The 21,899-nt window shown below is 44.5% G+C and overlaps 1 protein-coding gene across 4 annotated transcripts in view; it reads right to left on the bottom strand.

Moving 5' to 3' along the window:
* The window catches only part of garnl3 (GTPase activating Rap/RanGAP domain like 3), a 261,207-nt gene extending 239,786 nt beyond the window's left edge, over positions 1 to 21,421 (bottom strand). For all 4 annotated transcript variants that reach the window (XM_045692975.1, XM_045692952.1, XM_045692967.1 and 1 more), the window contains exon 1: positions 20,650 to 21,421. In XM_045692975.1, coding sequence (XP_045548931.1) covers positions 20,650 to 20,753 — 104 coding nt within the window. In that variant the 5' untranslated portion in view covers positions 20,754 to 21,421. The remainder of the gene's footprint in view (positions 1 to 20,649) is intronic.
* Between the last annotated feature and the right edge of the window lie 478 nt (positions 21,422 to 21,899).

The raw sequence follows: 21,899 nt of genomic DNA, 5'->3' as shown, positions 1-21,899 counted from the left end.
TAGACAAAGTCCCAACATTTCAGAAGGATTAAAAAAAGGGTTTAAAAAGTATGACTCTTTTGACCCCTTAGGGTCAAGTATGTGGGTAAAAATGTTGGGTTAAAATATTCACTATATCATGGTAGACATTTAGGGATATTTGTTTTTCTTGAACAGATGACCAGTGTGCAGGAAAAACTCTGCCCTTAAAGGTTGTGACTGGGGCTTGGAGTTTTCTGGGTCAGGTTAAATTGTTATGGAAAAACTCTGGGTAACAGAAATTATGTCAGTGTTGAAGGCTATTTTTTGTTTTGCTTATTATGACTCTTGTCAGGGTAATAAGGTCTATAACTCCAAGTAGGCAAATGAGGCAATGCATTATGACATCACTTGCCACTGATAAGCCCATTTGATTGGTTAATGTGTAACCAACAGGAGGAAACAGAAAAGGATATCAAATGGAGTTTTATTGATATGTGGCACAGGTTCCCCATATCATGTAAATGTTTTGTGGCACAATGTCATGGCATAGTAGCCTGTATATTACATTTTCAATGAGAGTTCAATGAGAGTTTAGCCATACCATTTAGCTTGCATAAGCATACTAATATTTACAAAAATATAAACGCAACATGCAACAATTTCTAAGATGTTACTGAGTTACAGTTCGTATAAGGAAATCAGTCAATTGAAATAAATGCATTAGGCCCTAATCTATGGATTTCACATGACGGTGAATACAGATATGCATCTGTTGGTCACAAATGGTCCTCACAGTGGGCCTCACAGTGGGCCTCAGGACCTCGTCACTGTGCATTCAATGTGCATTCAAATTGTCATCAATAAAATGCAATTGTGTTCATTGTCTGTAGCTTTTGCCTGCACATACCATAACCCCATCACCACCATGGGGCACTCTATTCACAACGTAGACATCAGCAAACAGCTCGCCCACACAGCGCCATACATGTGGTCTGCGGATGTGAGGCCGGTTGGATGTACTGCCAAATTCTCTAAAATGACGTTGGATGCAGCTTATGGTAGAGAAATGAACATTAAATTCTCTGACAACAGCTCTGGTGAACATTCCTGCAGTCAGCATGCCAATTGCACACTACCTCAAAACTTGAGACATCTGTGGCATTGTGTTGTATGACAAAACTGCATATTTTAGAGTGGCCTTTTATTGTCCCCAGCACAAGGTGCACCTGTGTAATGGCCATGCTGTTTAATCAGCTTCTTGATATGCCACACCTTTCAGGTGGATGGACAAAGGGGAAATGCTCACTAACAGGAATGTAAACAAATTTGTGCAATTATTTTATTTCAGCTCATGAAACATGGGACCAACACTTTACATGTTGCGTTTATACTTTTGTTCAGTGTACATGGCCAATTGCACACTAGGGTAATTCAATAGCAGAAAGTCCTTTGGTGCAAACTGTGTAGTTACATAAAGAAAAAGGCTATGTGCATGTATTCAAATTGAATATGTTTGGCATAGCAACGAACAAACAGCACTGAGGAGCTAGCTAGCCTAAAGCACCAACAGGTCTGGAGCCATGCTAAAAGTCCAGTGCTAGCTAGTTAGCCCACATTCATACAGTATCTCATTGGTATGTGGACTGAGTAGATAGCACTGACTACACCCTTACAGCCAGGAAAGATCTAAAGAGCTAGAGGCTTTTCCGAGGTTTCATCCGATTGCAACAGACAAAAGGTTAATGTACCTGATCATGTTTAACGAGGGGGCCATCATCAATCGCGTGTGCCTGACGTAGTGACATTTCACCAGGGCCAGCGCGGTGACTCGCTGGCATTTGGTACGCAGCGGTAGGAGGAAGATCGGGGTCGGGGTCTGAATCACAAATTATCCCTGTAGGCCTCTCAGATGGAAGGGGGAGAATGGAAAAAAGAAGATCGATAGAAGGACTCTGGCTGACATTGTGGTGGAGGGACAAAGCCCCAGCCTCACTGACTGGAGGATAACAGGTATGGATGGATAATAGAGATGGATGAATAACAGGGATGGATAGATAACAGGGATAGATGGATAATAGAGATGAATGGATCGATGGATGATAGGGATGATAACACGGATAGATGGATGATAGGTATGGATTGATAACAGGGATGGATGGATAACAGGGACAGATGGATGATAGGTATGGATTGATAACAGGGATGGATGGATAACAGGGACAGATGGATGATAGGGATAGATTGATAACAGGGATGGATGGATAACAGGGACAGATGGATGATAGGTATAGATTGATAACAGGGATGGATGGATAACAGGGATAGATGGATGATAGGTATAGATTGATAACAGGGATGGATGGATAACAGGGATAGATGGATGATAGGGATAGATTGATAACAGGGATGGATGGATAACAGGGACAGATGGATGATAGGGATAGATTGATAACAGGGATGGATGGATAACAGGGATAGATGGATGATAGGTATGGATTGATAACAGGGATGGATGGATAACAGGGATAGATGGATGATAGGGATGGATTGATAACAGGGATGGATGGATAACAGGGATAGATGGATGATAGGGATTGATTGATAACAGGGATGGATGAATGATAGGAATAGATGGATATTAACGATGGAACATCATGATATTACTGCTGGCCCTCGGCTATGATAATACACACCTTACTGCAGGAAGAAGAGTGTGATTTACAACCTGTTTCAGTTGAATGAGTAAGGTTGAGTTGCTGTCTCTACACAGATAGGCCAGACCTAGGATCAGCTTACCTTCAATGAATCCTAACCTTAAAGCTACAGTACAATCTGGGATTTAAAATGATATTCTTCGAGAATCAATGGGTGAATTGAAATGACCATGGAACAGATTCACAGATCCCAGACTGTAGCTTTAACCATTAGGGGAAATGCCAGAAGCAGGTTGGAGTTTATTGTCATGAGTGTTGTCCTGGAGGCAGAACTGAGCAATTTCCATTTAGATAGGCCAACTGAAAAAATATAGCTTTTTTTAAATTTAAGGTTAGGGTTAGCAGTGTGGTTAGGTTAGGGGTAGGGTTAAGGTTAGTGTTAGGTTCATGATCTTGTGATTTTGTAGCTGTGCCAGCTGGTGTACACTTTGCAGAGCTGCCTCCAGAACAAGATTCATGACAAAAAACACTAACCTGCATGCCAGAGGCTAAATATGATTCACTTGAATAGTTAGAGCATGTGACCCTGTTTCTATTGAATTAATCTCTGCTTACTGCCTCAATCTCTCCTACTGCCTCAATCTCTGATACTGCCTCAATCTCTCCTACTGCCTCAATCTCTGCTACTGCCTCAATCTCTGCTCCGGGTAGAAGCTGCCTGTAGGCACAGGTCTAGGATCAGTTTACCCTCCCCTAATCCTAACCTTAATCATTAGTGGGTGGGAAGTGTCAAACTGAACTCAGAGTGTCTTGGGGCGATGTCCTCCATTTATCTCCTTACGTAAGGAAGAGTGATTCACTTGAATATGTCAGACTGTTTTTCAAAGTTGTTGAATGAGCGTCTTATTCTGCTGCCTCTCTCGTCATCACTACTGTGTCTGTCCTGAATGGCTGTGTCTGAAAACATTACAAGCCGTCAAATCCTTGCTTCCTCCGTCCTTGTTTCCTCCTTTCCTCTCAAAGCATGTTGAAGGAGAGGATTCAAGGCCCCTTCCTTGGATCTCCTCCTTCAATTAGGTTAAAAAGGAATTAATAAGGAAACAAGGATGGAGGAAGCAAGAATTTGACGGCTACTAATGTTTTCAGACACAGCCAAAGATTCCCCTCCATGTCCTACTGCATGTTATACTACTACCCCCTACTGGGTCCCTCCATGTCCTACTGCATGTTATACTACTACCCCCTACTGGGCCCCTCCATGTCCTACTGCATGTTATACTACTACCCCCTACTGAGCCCCTCCATGTCTACTGCATGTTATACTACTACCCCCTACTGGGCCCGTCCATGTCCTACTGCATGTTATACTACTACCCCCTACTGGGCCCCTCCATGTCCTACTGCATGTTATACTACTACCCCCTACTGGGCCCGTCCATGTCCTACTGCATGTTATACTACTACCCCCTACTGGGCCCCTCCATGTCCTACTGCATGTTATACTACTACCCCCTACTGAGCCCCTCCATGTCCTACTGCATGTTATACTACTACCCCCTACTGGGCCCCTCCATGTCTACTGCATGTTATAATACTACCCCCTACTGGGCCCCTCCATGTCCTACTGCATGTTATACTACTACCCCCTACTGGGCCCCTCCAAGTCCTACTGCATGTTATACTACTACCCCCTACTGGGCCCCTCCATGTCTACTGCATGTTATACTACTACCCCCTACTGGGCCCCTCCATGTCCTACTGCATGTTATACTACTACCCCCTACTGGGCCCCTCCATGTCCTACTGCATGTTATACTACTACCCCCTACTGGGCCCCTCCATGTCCTACTGCATGTTATACTACTACCCCCTACTGGGCCCCTCCATGTCCTACTGCATGTTATACTACTACCCCCTACTGGGCCCCTCCATGTCCTACTGCATGTTATACTACTACCCCCTACTGGGCCCCTCCATGTCCTACTGCATGTTATACTACTACCCCCTACTGGGCCCCTCCATGTCTACTGCATGTTATACTACTACCCCCTACTGGGCCCCTCCATGTCCTACTGCATGTTATACTACTACCCCCAACTGGGCCCCTCCGTGTCCTACTGCATGTTATACTACTACCCCCTACTGGGCCCCTCCATGTTCTACTGCATGTTATACTACTACCCCCTACTGGGCCCCTCTGTGTCCTACTGCATGTTATACTACTACCCCCTACTGGGCCCCTCCATGTCCTACTGCATGTTATACTACTACCCCCTACTGGGCCCCTCCATGTTCTACTGCATGTTATACTACTACCCCCTACTGGGCCCCTCCATGTCCTACTGCATGTTATACTACTACCCCCTACTGGGCCCCTCCATGTCCTACTGCATGTTATACTACTACCCCCTACTGGGCCCCTCCATGTCCTACTGCATGTTATACTACTACACCCTACTGGGCCCCTCCATGTTCTACTGCATGTTATACTACTACCCCCTACTGGGCCCCTCCATGTCCTACTGCATGTTATACTACTACCCCCTACTGGGCCCCTCCATGTCCTACTGCATGTTATACTACTACCCCCTACTGGGCCCCTCCATGTTCTACTGCATGTTATACTACTACCCCCTACTGGGCATACATTAACACTACAACCCATAATATGTGGTTCTGGTGAAAACAGCAGCCAGGGTATTGCCAATCACCGCCATTCATTCCCATCCTTCCGCTGCCCTCTTGTGGCCACTTCCTGTATCACTCATTTATCTGGAACATGAGAAGACGGCGATGAACTTCAGATGTAGGACAGGGAATACTGTGTGTGTGTGTGTATTGCTTGTGCCTGCACACGTGTGTGTGTGTGTGTGTGTGTGTGTGTGTGTGTGTGTGTGTGTGTGTGTGTGTGTGTGTGTGTGTGTGTGTGTTGTAGGGCTACACAATTAATCAGATTCACATCAAAATCCCAATATCCATATTGCGAGAGATCTATATCATATGCAATATTTTGAAGCACTACTCATCCGCGTGTAACCACTGTGTTTGTAGATTTAAAGAGAGAGATGTAATTACTGTATGTGTATCAGTGAGAGATGTAATTACTGTATGTGTATCAGTGAGAGATGTAATTACTGTATGTGTATCAGTGAGAGATGTAATTACTGTATGTGTATCAGTGAGAGATGTAATTACTGTATGTGTATCAGTGAGAGATGTAATTACTGTATGTGTATCAGTGAGAGATGTAATTACTGTATGTGTATCAGTGAGAGATGTAATTACTGTATGTGTATCAGTGAGAGATGTAATTACTGTATGTGTATCAGTGAGAGATGTAATTACTGTATGTGTATCAGTGAGAGATGTAATTACTGTATGTGTATCAGTGAGAGATGTCATTACTGTATGTGTATCAGTGAGAGATGTCATTACTGTATGTGTATCAGTGAGAGATGTCATTACTGTATGTGTATCAGTGAGAGATGTCATTACTGTATGTGTATCAGTGAGAGATGTCATTACTGTATGTGTATCAGTGAGAGATGTAATTACTGTATGTGTATCAGTGAGAGATGTAATTACTGTATGTGTATCAGTGAGAGATGTAATTACTGTATGTGTATCAGTGAGAGATGTAATTACTGTATGTGTATCAGTGAGAGATGTCATTACTGTATGTGTATCAGTGAGAGATGTCATTACTGTATGTGTATCAGTGAGAGATGTAATTACTGTATGTGTATCAGTGAGAGATGTAATTACTGTATGTGTATCAGTGAGAGATGTAATTACTGTATGTGTATCAGTGAGAGATGTCATTACTGTATGTGTATCAGTGAGAGATGTCATTACTGTATGTGTATCAGTGAGAGATGTCATTACTGTATGTGTATCAGTGAGAGATGTCATTACTGTATGTGTATCAGTGAGAGATGTCATTACTGTATGTGTATCAGTGAGAGATGTCATTACTGTATGTGTATCAGTGAGAGATGTAATTACTGTATGTGTATCAGTGAGAGATGTAATTACTGTATGTGTATCAGTGAGAGATGTAATTACTGTATGTGTATCAGTGAGAGATGTAATTACTGTATGTGTATCAGTGAGAGATGTCATTACTGTATGTGTATCAGTGAGAGATGTCATTACTGTATGTGTATCAGTGAGAGATGTAATTACTGTATGTGTATCAGTGAGAGATGTAATTACTGTATGTGTATCAGTGAGACGGGAACATGTTTAACAGTAGGAGATCACCTAGTGTGTGTGTGTGTGTGTGTGTGTGTGTGTGTGTGTGTGTGTGTGTGTGTGTGTGTGTGTGTGTGTGTAGAGAGAGAGAGAGACAGGAACATGTCTAACAGTAGGAGATCACCTAGTGTGTGTGTGTGTGTGTGTGTGTGTGTGTGTGTGTGTGTGTGTGTGTGTGTGTGAGAGAGAGAGAGACAGGAACATGTTTAACAGTAGGAGATCACCTAGTGTGTGTGTGTGTGTGTGTGTGTGTGTGTGTGTGTGTGTGTGTGTGTGTGAGAGAGAGAGAGAGAGAGAACTCCATGTGTGTGTGTGTGTGTGTGTGTGTGTGTGTGTGTGTGTGTGTGTGTGTGTGTGTGTGTGTGAGAGAGAGAGAGAGAGACAGGAACATGTCTAACAGTAGGAGTTGACCTAGGGGCCATCTGTCATCATTACACACCTGTAGGGAAGAACAGCAGGGAGGCCGGGCTGTCAGAGGGGCTGACGGATGGTGTGTCTGCGTGTGTGTGTGTGTGTGTGTGTGTGTGTGTGTGTGTGTGTGTGTGTGTGTGTGTGTGTGTGTGTGTGTGTAAATCCTGTCATTACGTCATCATCCTATCAGGGTACTGAACAGAAAGTTACTCCTCACATCTTCTTACACTCTTCCTCTAAGGTCAAATAGATAAGGATTTCCTTCAAACTCCGTGTCCATTTATTTGATCACAAAATGAACAACTGTTATGGATACTTCAGCTAAGCCGTCCAATATTAGCAGCTACCTGTAGATTGGTAAGATATTGCCTTGGGTTTTCTAGGGCCTAAAAAGCACTATGACCACTGACTGTGCCTTAGCTATTTTCTTTCTTTCTTATTACATTAGCAATTCCTTTTCTACTGAACGCTGCTCCTAGTGTGCAGTATGATGGACTGGGAGGCCTGGGGCAGTTTCCTTTGCTCAGTTATTGTAAGATAAACTACAACTCACCACTTTAACTAGACCTAGAACATTACAACCTCCTCCCAAATGTTCTATTTTCTCTCTCTTTCTCTCTCTCCTCCCCCACTCTCCCTCTATGAGTCTCTCTCTTTCTCTTTCTCTCCCTCTCGCGGCATCTCTGTCTCGCAGTCTCTCTCTCCTCCCCCACTCTCTCTTTCCGTCTCTTGCTCTCTCTGTCTAACCAAGTAGAATATTGTTTGTCAGGCTTCCCTGGAAACCACAAGGCAAATAACCTCTATGGAAAGCAGTACCCCTCCCTCCATGTGGACCAATACCTTTTCGTTGAGAGGTGGTGAACACTACAAGAGAGATGGGTTGTATTCATTACGGCATGCAATGTGAAACGTTTTAAAACGTTTAGCTACGGAAAGCGGATATGAGCGTTTTCTTATTGGACAAGTCCAAGTAGTCCCACCCTGTTTCAGTCAGTTTTCTTCCGTTTGGTGCCTAATGAACACACTTTCACTTTCTTGTGCTTCCATATTGATAGACAGTAATCTCTGGTTTAGGGTTTGGAGTTCTCTGCTGTCTCTTCTCTACTGTAACAAGTCATGAAGATTGAGGCAAGTCAACATCATAATCTTGCCACTGGCTTTTGATCTTTCTTTGATTCATTCAGCCAAGTGACTTCAATCTGTTCTCTCTCACACTCACAAATATGATAAACACACTAAACACTCAAACAAACACATACAAACACACACACACACACTTCTTAAGTCACCACACAGAACAAGAGCGGTCAAAATGGGATGTTTATACAATTGTTGAAAGACAAAAACACACCCAGCCTTTGTTCCTCCTCTCCTTGCATGTGGCTTGTGGCTGTACTCAAACCCCATGAGTCTCTACCAATGCTCTGTGAAAGTACAAGTCCTTCCATCCACGCACGCTGGGCCCTTTCCAGCAGTACGCTATAACGGAAAACGCTTTCCGGAGCGAATCTTCCCAGAGCTGTGTGTGCCACACACACACACACACACACACACACACACACACACACACACACTAACACATATGCACAGACACAGACACACGGATGCATACACACACACAAACACACATACATTTGCTGTAATATGTAGGTATGCGTCTTTAAGCCATAAATGGATCCAGACGGGGCTTGAAGGAGCAAGACGTTTACACAGAGAGGGCTGTAATCAAAAGAGACTGCTTTAATCATTAGAGGGCTGTAATTAAGAGAGGGCTGTAATCTAGAGAGGGCTGTAATCAAGGGAAGGCTTTAATCAAGAGAGACGTCTGTAATCAAGAGGGCTGTAATCAAGAGGGCTGTAATCAAGAGAGATGTCTAATCAACAGATGGCTGTAATCAAGAAAGACGTCTAATCAACAGAGGGCTGTAATCAAGAGAGATCTCTGTAATCAACAGAGGGCTGTAATCAAGAGAGATGTCTGTAATCAACAGAGGGCTGTAATCAAGAGAGATGTCTGTAATCAACAGAGGGCTGTAATCAAGAGAGATGTCTGTAATCAACAGAGGGCTGTAATCAAGAGAGATGTCTGTAATCAACAGATGGCTGTAATCAAGAGAGATGTCTGTAATCAACAGAGGGCTGTAATCAAGAGAGATGTCTGTAATCAACAGATGGCTGTAATCAAGAGAGATGTCTGTAATCAACAGATGGCTGTAATCAAGAGAGATGTCTGTAATCAACAGATGGCTGTTTGGTATTTTTCTCCTTCCCTATTTTTCTGGATAAATGAGACTGGTAGGCTGTACTGTGTGGTGGGTTGTATTGACTGGCGGGCTGTATTGACTGGTAGGCTGTACTGTGTGGTGGGTTGTATTGACTGGTGGGCTGTGTTGACTGGTGGGCTGTATTGACTGGCGGGCTGTATTGACTGGCGGGCTGTACTGTGTGGTGGGTTGTATTGACTGGCGGGTTGTATTGACTGGCGGGCTGTATTGACTGGCGGGTTGTATTGACTGGCGGGCTGTATTGACTGGCGGGCTGTACTGTGTGGTGGGTTGTATTGACTGGCGGGCTGTATTGACTGGTGGGTTGTATTGACTGGCGGGCTGTATTGACTGGCGGGCTGTACTGTGTGGTGGGTTGTATTGACTGGCGGGTTGTATTGACTGGCGGGCTGTATTGACTGGCGGGTTGTATTGACTGGCGGGCTGTATTGACTGGCGGGCTGTACTGTGTGGTGGGTTGTATTGACTGGCGGGCTGTATTGACTGGTGGGTTGTATTGACTGGCGGGCTGTATTGACTGGCGGGCTGTATTGACTGGCGGGCTGTATTGACTGGCGGGTTGTATTGACTGGCGGGCTGTATAGACTGGCGGGTTGTATTGACCGGCGGGCTGTATTGACTGGCGGGCTGTACTGTGTGGTGGGTTGTATTGACTGGCGGGTTGTATTGACTGGCGGGCTGTATTGACTGGCGGGTTGTATTGACTGGCGGGCTGTATTGACTGGCGGGTGTACTGTGTGGTGGGTTGTATTGACTGGCGGGCTGTATTGACTGGTGGGTTGTATTGACTGGCGGGCTGTATTGACTGGCGGGCTGTATTGACTGGCGGGCTGTATTGACTGGCGGGCTGTATTGACTGGCGGGCTGTATTGACTGGCGGGCTGTATTGACTGGCGGGCTGTATTGACTGGTGGGCTGTATTGACTAGTGGGCTGTATTGACTGGTGGGCTGTATTTTGCTGAAGACACACATGGCAGTGATTATGGTCCTGTGTTTATCTGAGCTCAGTGAGCCCTCTCTGGGACTGACTTGTCCCAAATTACAACCTATTCCCTATATAGTGCACTACTTTTGACTAGAGCCCTGATTTTACCAGGTAAGTTGACTGAGAACAAATTCTCATTTACAGCAACGATCTGGGGAATAGTTACAGGGGAGAGGAGGGGGATGAATGAGCCAACTGGAAGCTGGGGATGATTAGGTGGCCATGATGGTATGAGGGCCAGATTGGGAATTTAGCCAGGAGAACATGTCAGAGTCAAAGGCTAAAGATACACACTCAAACACACACAAATACAAAACCATGCATGTGCACCAGAGGAGGCTGGTAGGAGGAGCTATAGGAGGACGAGCTCATTGTAATGGATGGAATGTAATTAATGGAACGGAGTCAAACATGAGGTTTACATATATTTGATGTGTTTGATACCGTTCCATTCATTTCATTCCAGCCATTACAATGAGCCTGTCCTCCAATAGCTCCTCCCACCAGCCTCCTCTGCTGGGCACCCACGCTCGCACACACCGGCAGTCACAGACACACACTGACACACACACACACCCCTCACATGGGTGAATTCAGATACAGTACAGTATCAAATATCATGCAAACATGAAACTCAAACCACTTACACAAACACAGAGCTGTCAAATATAGTGATGGTCTGCTCTGTTGGCTGCAATATCGAGCACTTTCCATCCACTACACACACACACACACACACACACACAGTCTCTTCCCCTTTTTCTGTCTGTCTACTATATGATGCAGTTTCCCACTAGAGCAGCAATATAAACACAGTGACAGGTTGCGAGTCACAGAGCTGTCACAACACTCCATCACACCTCCTCCCATCGGAGGTTACGACAAGCTCACACAGGCAAGACCCCACAGGCCCAGCCAATCAGAGACACTCTTAACGACAGGGTCACAGCATGTCTCGGAAACGGCGTTTGTGCACTCCCTCTGAAACTTGTCATCTTTATGACTGGGAAAGTTCACAACATTACTTTCTCACTAACATTTCTTACTTAGGAGCACGCGTGAACGGGATTTGAGCATCGGAAAGTAGATTTTCCAATAATTCCGAGTCAATATGTGAACACCATGACCAGATGATTCACCCCCATCTGGATCCAGTCTTCTGACTGTTTTTCTGACTGTTCTGTTCTCAACCCAACATGCTGTCACAAGTGAGAGTGGATTCCCCTGCATTGTGGTTGGTTACACAACACTGTTTGGCAGCTGGACCGATTTATATAGACATAGATAATGTTTCAAAGTAAATCACCTTTAATGAAAGCTCTCTCTGAGGATACTGTGGGAGGAGGGAGAGAGAGAGAGAGAGATGAGACGGGGGGAGGGGCGGAGTTTCAGTAGGATGTACTGGTCAAAATGACAGAATATGTTTTCACTGCTTAATCACTTCTATTTGTCCACATACTGCGAAAAGAAATGACATGGTATTCCTGCATGACTCCGTCCATACACGGACAAGGAATATACTGTGATTCTCTTAAGATGAAATACTTGTGTCATGTTCATTAGACAACAAATGGAAGAAAACATACTAAAACAGGGAAGGCCTACCTGGACTTCCACTTAGCGTAGCAAAACATTTTAAAACGTTTTCCATTGTGTGCCCTAATGTGTGCCCCCAGGATACACTAAATCGATGTGGTGGAAGTCTGAGACGTAGGGGATCCATAAGGAAGGAATTTTGGAGTTCATTTAATAAGGAAAGGTATGGTAGGCAGCTGGTGTTACCAGAGTACCATAAGAAGATGAACACATTTCTCGTCTGCTGAGTGCCAGGAAAACGGCAGATATGTGAATCAATAGAGCGAGGTGTTAGGGGATTGGATCATCTCTCCCAGGTGTGACTCAGTGTGTCAAGCTGACCTCACAGACCTAACACGCAGAAAAAAATCCTTATTACTGAGTAGGGCTGGGCGATAAATCAATATAAATAATTAGACGTAATTACTTCCCTCAATAACGATATAAAAATGTTTAGATTCATTTTCGATAATGTCGACATAGAATAATTAGGTACAGCAGTCCATTTCACCTCTGACGCAGCAGGAACGTGCTGAGAAGTGACAAAATGCACGTGGAGAAGTATACGCTCACTAAAAACCACTTAGCACCTCGAGTGATGGAGTAGCCACTGTTAACCACGAAAAATGAGGGATGTAGGCCAAAACAGTGGCAGTGATAGGCATGGAGAAAGAGCAAATCAAAGAGAATGTTTTGGTAAAGATGAAATGTGAAGTTAGTTGTCTAAATTGGATCTGAGTAAAATCCAGACCTTGCCTCGTAACTTGGTCCGCCCAGAGAATTGCCCTAAAGGCGGTTACGCCCACTTCTGACACGAGGGTATAAGACATTACATTTACGTCATTTAGCAGACGCTCTTATCCAGAGCGACTTACAAATTGGTGCATTAACCTTATGAGTTAAGTGACTATTGGGAAATAGAAACTCAATAAAACCAATTTTGCCATGGTGCCCCAGGTTGATGAGTGTATAATTGCCTGATTCATTTAATCACGTAATTATAAACCGTTAATCATTCGATGAGCCGCAGTCGCCACATTAACCAATACAACATCACGACACAAGTCAGTTAAGAACAACTTCTTACTTACAAGGGAACAGTGGGTTAACTGCCTTGTACAGGGGTAGAACGACAGATTTCTACCTTGTCAGCTCGGGGATTCGATCTAGCAACCTTTCGGTTACTGGTCCAACGCTCTAACCACAGTTTGTTCAGGCATTCTTGAGTCTGAAGCAGATATGCACCTTTTAAACATTATGTGATTAATATCGTGATAATTATCGTTATCGAATGAAAAAATATATAGATATCGTGATAATTTATTTGCCATATCGCCCAGCCCTATTACTGAGTGCTACTGACTGGCTGATAACACAGGAAAGTGATACTTAGCTGACTACGTAGACTAACACAGGAAAGTGGTACTTAGCTGACTACGTAGACTAACACAGGAAAGTGGTACTTAGCTGACTACGTAGACTAACACAGGAAAGTGGTACTTAGCTGACTATGTAGACTAACACAGGAAAGTGGTACTTAGCTGACTACGTAGACTAACACAGGAAAGTGGTACTTAGCTGACTACGTAGACTAACACAGGAAAGTGGTACTTAGCTGACTACGTAGACTAACACAGGAAAGTGGTACTTAGCTGACTACGTAGACTAACACAGGAAAGTGATACTTAGCTGACTACGTAGACTAACACAGGAAAGTGATACTTAGCTGACTACGTAGACTAACACAGGAAAGTGGTACTTAGCTGACTACGTAGACTAACACAGGAATTAGCCATTTTGATGGAGGTGTGGTAACATATTTTCTATTGGCTGTATGGAAGTATGCAACAAGCAATTGTGATATGGTGGTTGGATCTAGCAAGTAATATCCTTTCAGAAAAATGTGTAAGTCCATGATGTATATACCTTTACTAGTTGGTTTTAGTGCAGGTGGCTAATGCAGGAACAGTCTGTCGTCACCCTGGCTAACAATCTGTAGCTCATCTCTTCCTCTCTCAGGCTTCTGATAGTCTGATTATCTATTCATGTCAACATCAGCACAGTAGGCTATTACAGGGACAGATAGGCACACTACGCTAACCGTAGTGTGTGTGTGTGTGTGTGTGTGTGTGTGTGTGTGTGTGTGTGTGTGTGTGTGTGTGTGTGTGTGTGTCAGGGCTGTGATGATGGGTCAGTAATCTGAGGTCAGGGGCATCTGGTCACCCTGAGGGGAGCAGTCCAGTCTAGCTGTTCCTCTATTAGTGTCATATCACACAGACAGAGAGCCCCTCCCCACACACAGACAGAGATCCCCCCTCCCCACACACAGACAGAGAGCCCCCCTCCCCACACACAGACAGAGAGCCCCTCCCCACACACAGACAGAGAGCCCCTCCCCACACACAGACAGAGAGCCCCTCCCCACACACAGACAGAGAGCCCCCCTCCCCACACACAGACAGAGAGCCCCCCTCCCCACACACACAGCTTCTGGAGTGTGTCCATGTGTAGGCTTGTGGTAGTTGAATTGAAGCAGGAGGGTTGTGTCATGGGTTATTTTTATCAGACTGGTGGGAACAGGCCTCTGACTGCCTCTTCTCAGCAGACAGCCTAGACTAGACTGGCTCGAACATCTGGGGGAGATATCTTGGGAACAGACCTGGGTTCAAATACTACTGGAAATCATTTCAAATACGTTAGCTGTGTTTGATTGAGCTTGCCTTGCAAAATTGAGCCAATAAAATAGTCTGAAAAGTTTAAACCCCACCCATTTGGCACGCCAGGCAGACTAAAGTACTGTAAACCCTGAAAGTATTCGAAAGATTTCATATAGTTTGAACCCTGGTCTGCAAGAGAAGTAGTTCTGGAGTAGATTCCTCTCTGAGGCTTTGGGGACGTCTCCAAATGGGATTTTAATGCTTCAACATCTGAATTATTTAAAAGAGTAAAGCCAAGCTGTTAGTGGATGCTGTTAAGACAGCGAGGGAAGCTAGATGTGATTTGCTTCAACCAGCCATAAATTAACCAGACAATCTGTCAATAAAGCAAGCCAAGTTACATATCAAACCATGCAGCCTATACGGTCTGTGTCTTGTCTGAATGTCACGTGTGTGTGCGTGAGTGTTGGTCCATCTGCCTGTTTGGATGCAGTATTTGCTGGCCGTTCAGCACTAGTGTGTCTTGCTCGCTCTCTTTCTGTTCTTGTTAGCCTGGCTATTTGTCTGACTTGGAGTTCGTGTGTGTGTGTACACAGGCTGTGTGTGCAAGCGTGTGTGTGTCTGTTGATCTCCAGGTATCTTGAGGGTCCTTGTGAGATGTCGAAAAAAAATTGACAAAATGTTTCAGCACATAAGAGCCCCAGCCTGGGGCCCAGGGTCTCTTCTGATCGTCTTTAATTACCTCCGGTCTGTGAGGGACTATTTCACAGGTATCTCCACAATCTAGCACTGAGTTCTGAGCACACAGTATGAACACTCTCTCTGAGTACACACACACACGCTCTCTTACTCACACACACACTCTCTCTCTGAGTACACACACTCTCTCTCTGAGTCCTCACACACACACTCTCTCTGAGTACACACACACACACTCTCGCTGAGTACTCACACACACACCCTCTCTCTCTGAGTACAGAGAATAAATCAACTTATACGAAGAAGGCTGTAATTTGAAAGGCAGTGCTTCACAGAGAGCTGTGCCCATTGCGCCCACACACCATTGCTTATGCATGCTTCTATTCTGAAAGTGCGACCCACCCACAGAAGACCTCCGACACCTCGAACATGTCTACAGACACACACGACTCAGAGAAAAACAAGAATGCACTAAAGTTATGTATACAAATTTACAGGACCAGTCAAACACTTGGACACACCTACTCATTCAAGTGTTATTTTATTTTAACTATTTTCTACAATCTAGAATAATAGTTAAGACATCGAAACTATGAAATAACACATATTGAATCATGTAGTAATAAAAAAAAGTGTTAAATGAATCAAAATATATTTTGATTTTAGAGTTTTCAAAGTAGCCAGCCTTTGCCTTGATGACAGCCTCGCACACTCTTGGCACTCTTTCAACCAGCTTCATGAGGAATGCTTTTCCAACAGTCTTGAAGGACTTCCCACATATGCTGAGCACTTGTTGGCTGCTTTTCCCTCACTCTGCGGTCCAATTCATCCCAAACCATCTCAATTGGGTTGAGGTCGGGTGTTTGTGGAGGCCAGGTCATCTGATGCAGCACTCCATCACTCTCTTCCTTGGTCAAATAGCCATTACACAGCCTAGAGGTGTGTTGGGTCCCGTGTGGCTCAGTTGGTAGAGCATGGTGTTTGCAACGCCAGGGTTGTGGGTTCGATTCCCATGGGGGACCAGTACGGATTTTAAAAAATTTATGAAATGTATGCATTCACTACTGTAAGTCGCTCTGGATAAGAGCGTCTGCTAAATGACTTAAATGTAAATGTTAAATGTCCTGTTGAAAAACATGATAGTCCCACTAAGCGCAAACCAGATGGGATGGTGTATTGCTGCAGAATGCTGTGGTAGCCATGCTGGTTAAGTGTGCCTTGAATTCTAATTAAATCAACAGTGTCACCAGCAAAGCACCCCCATACCACCTCCTCCATGCTTCACGGTGGGAACCACACATGCGGAGATCTGTTCACCTACTCTGCGTCTCACAAAGACACACCGGTCTGATGTCCATTGCTTGCGTTTCTTGGCACAAGCAAGTCTGTTCTTATTGGTGTCCTTCAGTAGTGGTTTCTTTGCAGAAATTCGACCATGGAGGCCTGATTCACGCAGTCTCCTCTGAACAGTTGAGATGTGTCTGTTACTTGAACTATGTGAAGCATTTATTTGGGCTGCAATTTCTGAGGCTGGTAATTTTAATGAACTTATCCTCTACAGCAGAGGTAACTCTGGGTCTTCCTTTTCTGTGGCGGTTCTCATGAGAGCCAGTGAAGAAACTTTCAAAGTTCTTGAAATTTTCCAGATTGACTGACCTTTGTGTCTTAAAGTAGTGATGGACTGTTGTTTATCTTTGCTTATTTGAGCTGTTCTTTCCATAATATGGACTTGGTCTTTCACAAATAGGGATTTGTTCTGTATACCTGTTCTGTATGCTCAAATGCATTAAGGAAAGAAATGCCACATATTAACTTTTAACAAGCCACACCTGTCAATTGAAATGCATTCCAGGAGACTACCTCATGAAGCTGGATGAGAGAATGCCAAGAGTGTGCAAAGCTGTCATCAAGGCAAAGGGTTTTGAAGAATCTAAAATATATTTTGATTTATTTAACACTTTTTTGGTTACTACATGATTCCATATGTGCTATTTCATAGTTGTGATGGCTTCACTACTATTCTACAATGTAGAAAAACCCTGGAATGAGTAGGTGTATATATATAGCATGGGAAAAACAGAAGGTCACACATTTACATATAAAATATGGTATGCAATTAAAATATTTATCTGAATTAAAGGTTTGGCAACAGTGCAGAGGATATAAAACGTAAACATTAACATATAAAACTGAAACATGACCTTATGTCATACAGTGAGGGAAAAAAGTATTTGATCCCCTGCTGATTTTGTACGTTCGCCCACTGACAAAGAAATGATCAGTCTATAATTTTAATGGTAGGTTTATTTGAACAGTGAGAGACAGAATAACAAAAAAATCCAGAAAAACGCATGTCAAAAATGTTATAAATTGATTTGCATTTTAATGAGGGAAATAAGAATTTGACCCTTCTGCAAAACATGACTTAATACTTGGTGGCAAAACCCTTGTTGGCAATCACAGAGGTCAGACGTTTCTTGTAGTTGGCCACCAGGTTTGCACACATCTCAGGAGGGATTTTGACCCACTCCTCTTTGCAGATCTTCTCCAAGTCATTAAGGTTTCGAGGCTGACGTTTGGCAACTCGAACCTTCAGCTCCCTCCACAGATTTTCTATGGGATTAAGGTCTGGAAACTGGCTAGGCCACTCCAGGACCTTAATGTGCTTCTTCTTGAGCCACTCCTTTGTTGCCTTGGCCGTGTGTTTCGGGTCATTGTCATGCTGGAATACCCATCCACGACCCATTTTCAATGCCCTGGCTGAGGGAAGGAGGTTCTCACCCAAGATTTGGCAGTACATGGCCCCGTCCATCGTCCCTTTAATGCGGTGAAGTTGTCCTGTCCCCTTAGCAGAAAAACACCCCCAAAGCATAATGTTTCCACCTCCATGTTTGATGGTGGGGATGGTATTCTTGGGGTCATAGGCAGCATTCCTCCTCCTCCTCCAAACACGGCGAGTTGAGTTGATGCCAAAGAGTTCCATTTTGGTCTCATCTGACCACAACACTTTCACCCAGTTGTCCTCTGAATCATTCAGATGTTCATTGGCAAACTTCAGACGGGCATGTATATGTGCTTTCTTGAGCAGGGGGACCTTGCGGGCGCTGCATTATTTCAGTCCTCACGGCGTAGTGTGTTACCAATTGTTTTCTTGGTGACTATGGTCCCAGCTGCCTTGAGATCATTGACAAGATCCTCCCGTGTAGTTCTGGGCTGATTCCTCACCGTTCTCATGAACATTGCAACTCCACGAGGTGTGATCTTGCATGGAGCCCCAGGCCAAGGGAGATTGACAGTTCATTTGTGTTTCTTCCATTTGCGAATAATCGCACCAACTGTTGTCACCTTCTCACCAAGCTGCTTGACGATGGTCTTGTAGCCCATTCCAGCCTTGTGTAGATCTACAATCTTGTCCCTGACATCCTTGGAGAGCTCTTTGGTCTTGGCCATGGTGGAGAGTTTGGAATCTGATTGATTGATTGCTTCTGTGGACAGGTGTCTTTTATTCAGGTAACAACCTGAGATTAGGAGCACTCCCTTTAAGAGTGTCCTGTATAAAAGACACCTGGGAGCCAGAAATCTTTCTGATTGAGAGGGGGTCAAATACTTATTTCCCTCATTAAAATGCAAATCAATTTATAACATTTTTGACATGCGTTTTCTGGATTTTTTTGTTGTTATTCTGTCTCTCACTGTTCAAATAAACCTACCATTAAAATGATAGACTGATCCTTTCTTTGTCAGTGGGTAAACGTACAAAATCAGCAGGGGATCAAATACTTTTTTCCTCACTGTAGATATGGACACTGAACATCGATTTTTAACACACGTGTTGTCTGTCTATCCAATACATGCTGCTGAGGCCAGGACAGCATAAACATTAGTCTAAACTACAAAATACCATTGACAATATGTCCACTAGTCGCATATGAGTAATGTACACCCTCAAAACCTGATTATATGAGGCCACTGTGTGGGGGACGGATAAAATGACCACGTTATCAAACGTATTTGACAGACTTATAATCAACGCCATGGCTGACAGTGAGGGAGGGAGTTATGGGTGCCATCTAGCGACGAGACCGGGGAGTGAACTTGACAATAAGTGAACGTGAGTGAGTGTTAGGCTATAAATAAGACCAGAAATCCTCTCCAAAGCTTGGGTTGAAGATCAACTGTGTGCATTTCTGTCCAGTGTAGATACATGTACCATATGCATACTGTGCGTAACATACTGTGGGTAACGGTATGTAGCCTACAGTCTGGTACTACAAACTGGAAGGCGAAGAGAACACTTGACATTTTCTTCACCCCCCCGCTGCCTTTGATGCGCAAGACAGCAGACAGGCAGTCTATGACCGGGAAGAGCGGGCTAGCTGCAACTCTAAGAACCCCCGGCGTGGACGAGCGGTGGACTCCCGAGTGGAGAGAGTCCCTCCGAGGGTGCACAGCATACAACTCACCCGGTCATGCTGTGCTTGTCGGTACCCTCTCCACGTGGGAACACCTCGAATGAACTGATAATAGGCTGATCTGTGCGCCTCTCCGATCGACGAACCACACACAGAGCGCATGGATTACTGCTGTAGGTTAATATATAACAGTGCACCAGATATAGTGATTTTTGCACCACCAGAAGTGACACACACCCATGCGTAACGGTCCAAAATATGGACGCACAGTTGTGGAGACAATTTCATTAGCTCGATTTTAAATAACACAACATCCAAAAAGACAGTACGCATTGAAACGCATGTTCGGTTATAACGTTTCATGCCCATCTAAACAACATTCAGCAATGCCACAGATAATTCACAAAAGCCCACAGTCTGCAGTTAACTGTAGCCTACAATGAAACATTGATCAGTTCGAATTGACTGTAGGCTAACGTAATAGACCGGGTTCGCAGTTCGCAGAGTGAACCCGCATGTTTATTTTGGGCATTCCTCGAGCTCTGGAGGAGTACGTTCACTTATGCCAAAAAACACCACAACTGCAGTCCACGGAGAGATAGGGTCGGTATATATCAAGGGTCACTTTTCCCAAGCAAACATGTGCCGTTTCAAATGTTACGGGAGGCCAGATAATAACCCGTTTTGAATGGCGCGGAGTGGTGAGCTGCGAGTTTATACCCAGAATGAGCCCCATCACCCCATGCGTCACCTACCTCGAACTAATCTCAAAACTGCACCCTTTCCGAAGGAGCAGCGCTCTCTTCCGCATGATGCCCGTTTTGTCCCGGCCGAGGTACACATTTATATCCGAATTCATGGGTGCCGGACGAGCAGGCAGGTATTTACTCCGTAAAAATAGATATGCTTCTTCCTTCCACTTAGTCGGGCGGCGACAGGAGCGAGGACGGAAAGAAGCGGAAGAAAGGCTCACCCCCAAAAAGAGAGAATGTACTACCAAACTCGCCTCCGCTGGTAAAGGGAAAGTGAGGCGCAGACTTCCCTCAGCTAACAAAGACGGGACCAAAAGCTTGAGTGCAGCATGGCTAGTGGTTTGCTCCTCCTCTCCTGAACTCCATAAGATAGAAATTAGATACTGTTGGTCTCTCGGTTCCAGAGCGAGTTACCGTTACGCAATTGGTAACCCTGACAGGATTCGAGTCCCGGGCAGACTAAGAAAACAGTAACGGTTTGAAGTTGAGTCCCTCCATCTGTTTCTAGACTCTTGAGCGCTATAAAATGGGCTGTTGATTCATATACCAATGGCTCTGAATATGCAAAAATCATGAATTGCTCCCTAAGGTCTTCATTAAGGTGAGCATCCATTAGACTGTCTCCAGGGCCATTCGAAGCTGTGGTAGAACAGACCTGCTGTTTAAACATGCTAAATCCTATTTAAACAGACCTGCAGCAAGCACTGCTGAGAGGAACGTCTGGGAACAGCTGTGTGTACCAACCACTGAATTAGTTTGACCTGAGGGACATAAGTTTGTGTCACAGGTGTGACTAATTGCTCTGTAATCAAGTTAGTAATTTTATTAGTTAATTGACTAATTGATTGAACACCTGAATTGTATTTAAGTTGTGTTTCTCTCTGAAGTGTGGCCACCCAGAGTAGGGATGCAGTCCAGAGGTATGGTGGGTTCTGGGAATATGGGGGAACACAAGATGGACTCCAGGGCTGCACCACCTCTCCCCCTGTGCCTTTTTTGTTACTTTGGTTGTTAGTTTCAGTTTAAATTGCATGGTTTGTCAATGTTCCTGGGCCAGTGAGAAGGCCACTGCTGAAAGGTTAACTTTGTAAACCATGCCCTATGATGTATTAAATGCTGAAACTGGTCCTTTGTGTTTGGTCTGTACTTCCCTCGGCCTACTCAACCCAGATTGTGAGGTGGTTGAAGTGGTGAGGTCGTGAGGTTAAGGATGCTTTTGAGGACAGGCAGCAGCAGATGGCACACTTGACAAA

Source organism: Salmo salar, chromosome ssa01 (assembly GCF_905237065.1).
Source record: "Salmo salar chromosome ssa01, Ssal_v3.1, whole genome shotgun sequence".
NCBI lineage: Eukaryota > Metazoa > Chordata > Actinopteri > Salmoniformes > Salmonidae > Salmo > Salmo salar.
Note: the sequence above shows the minus strand (reverse complement) of the source record. Positions and strands in the feature narration are given on the sequence as shown.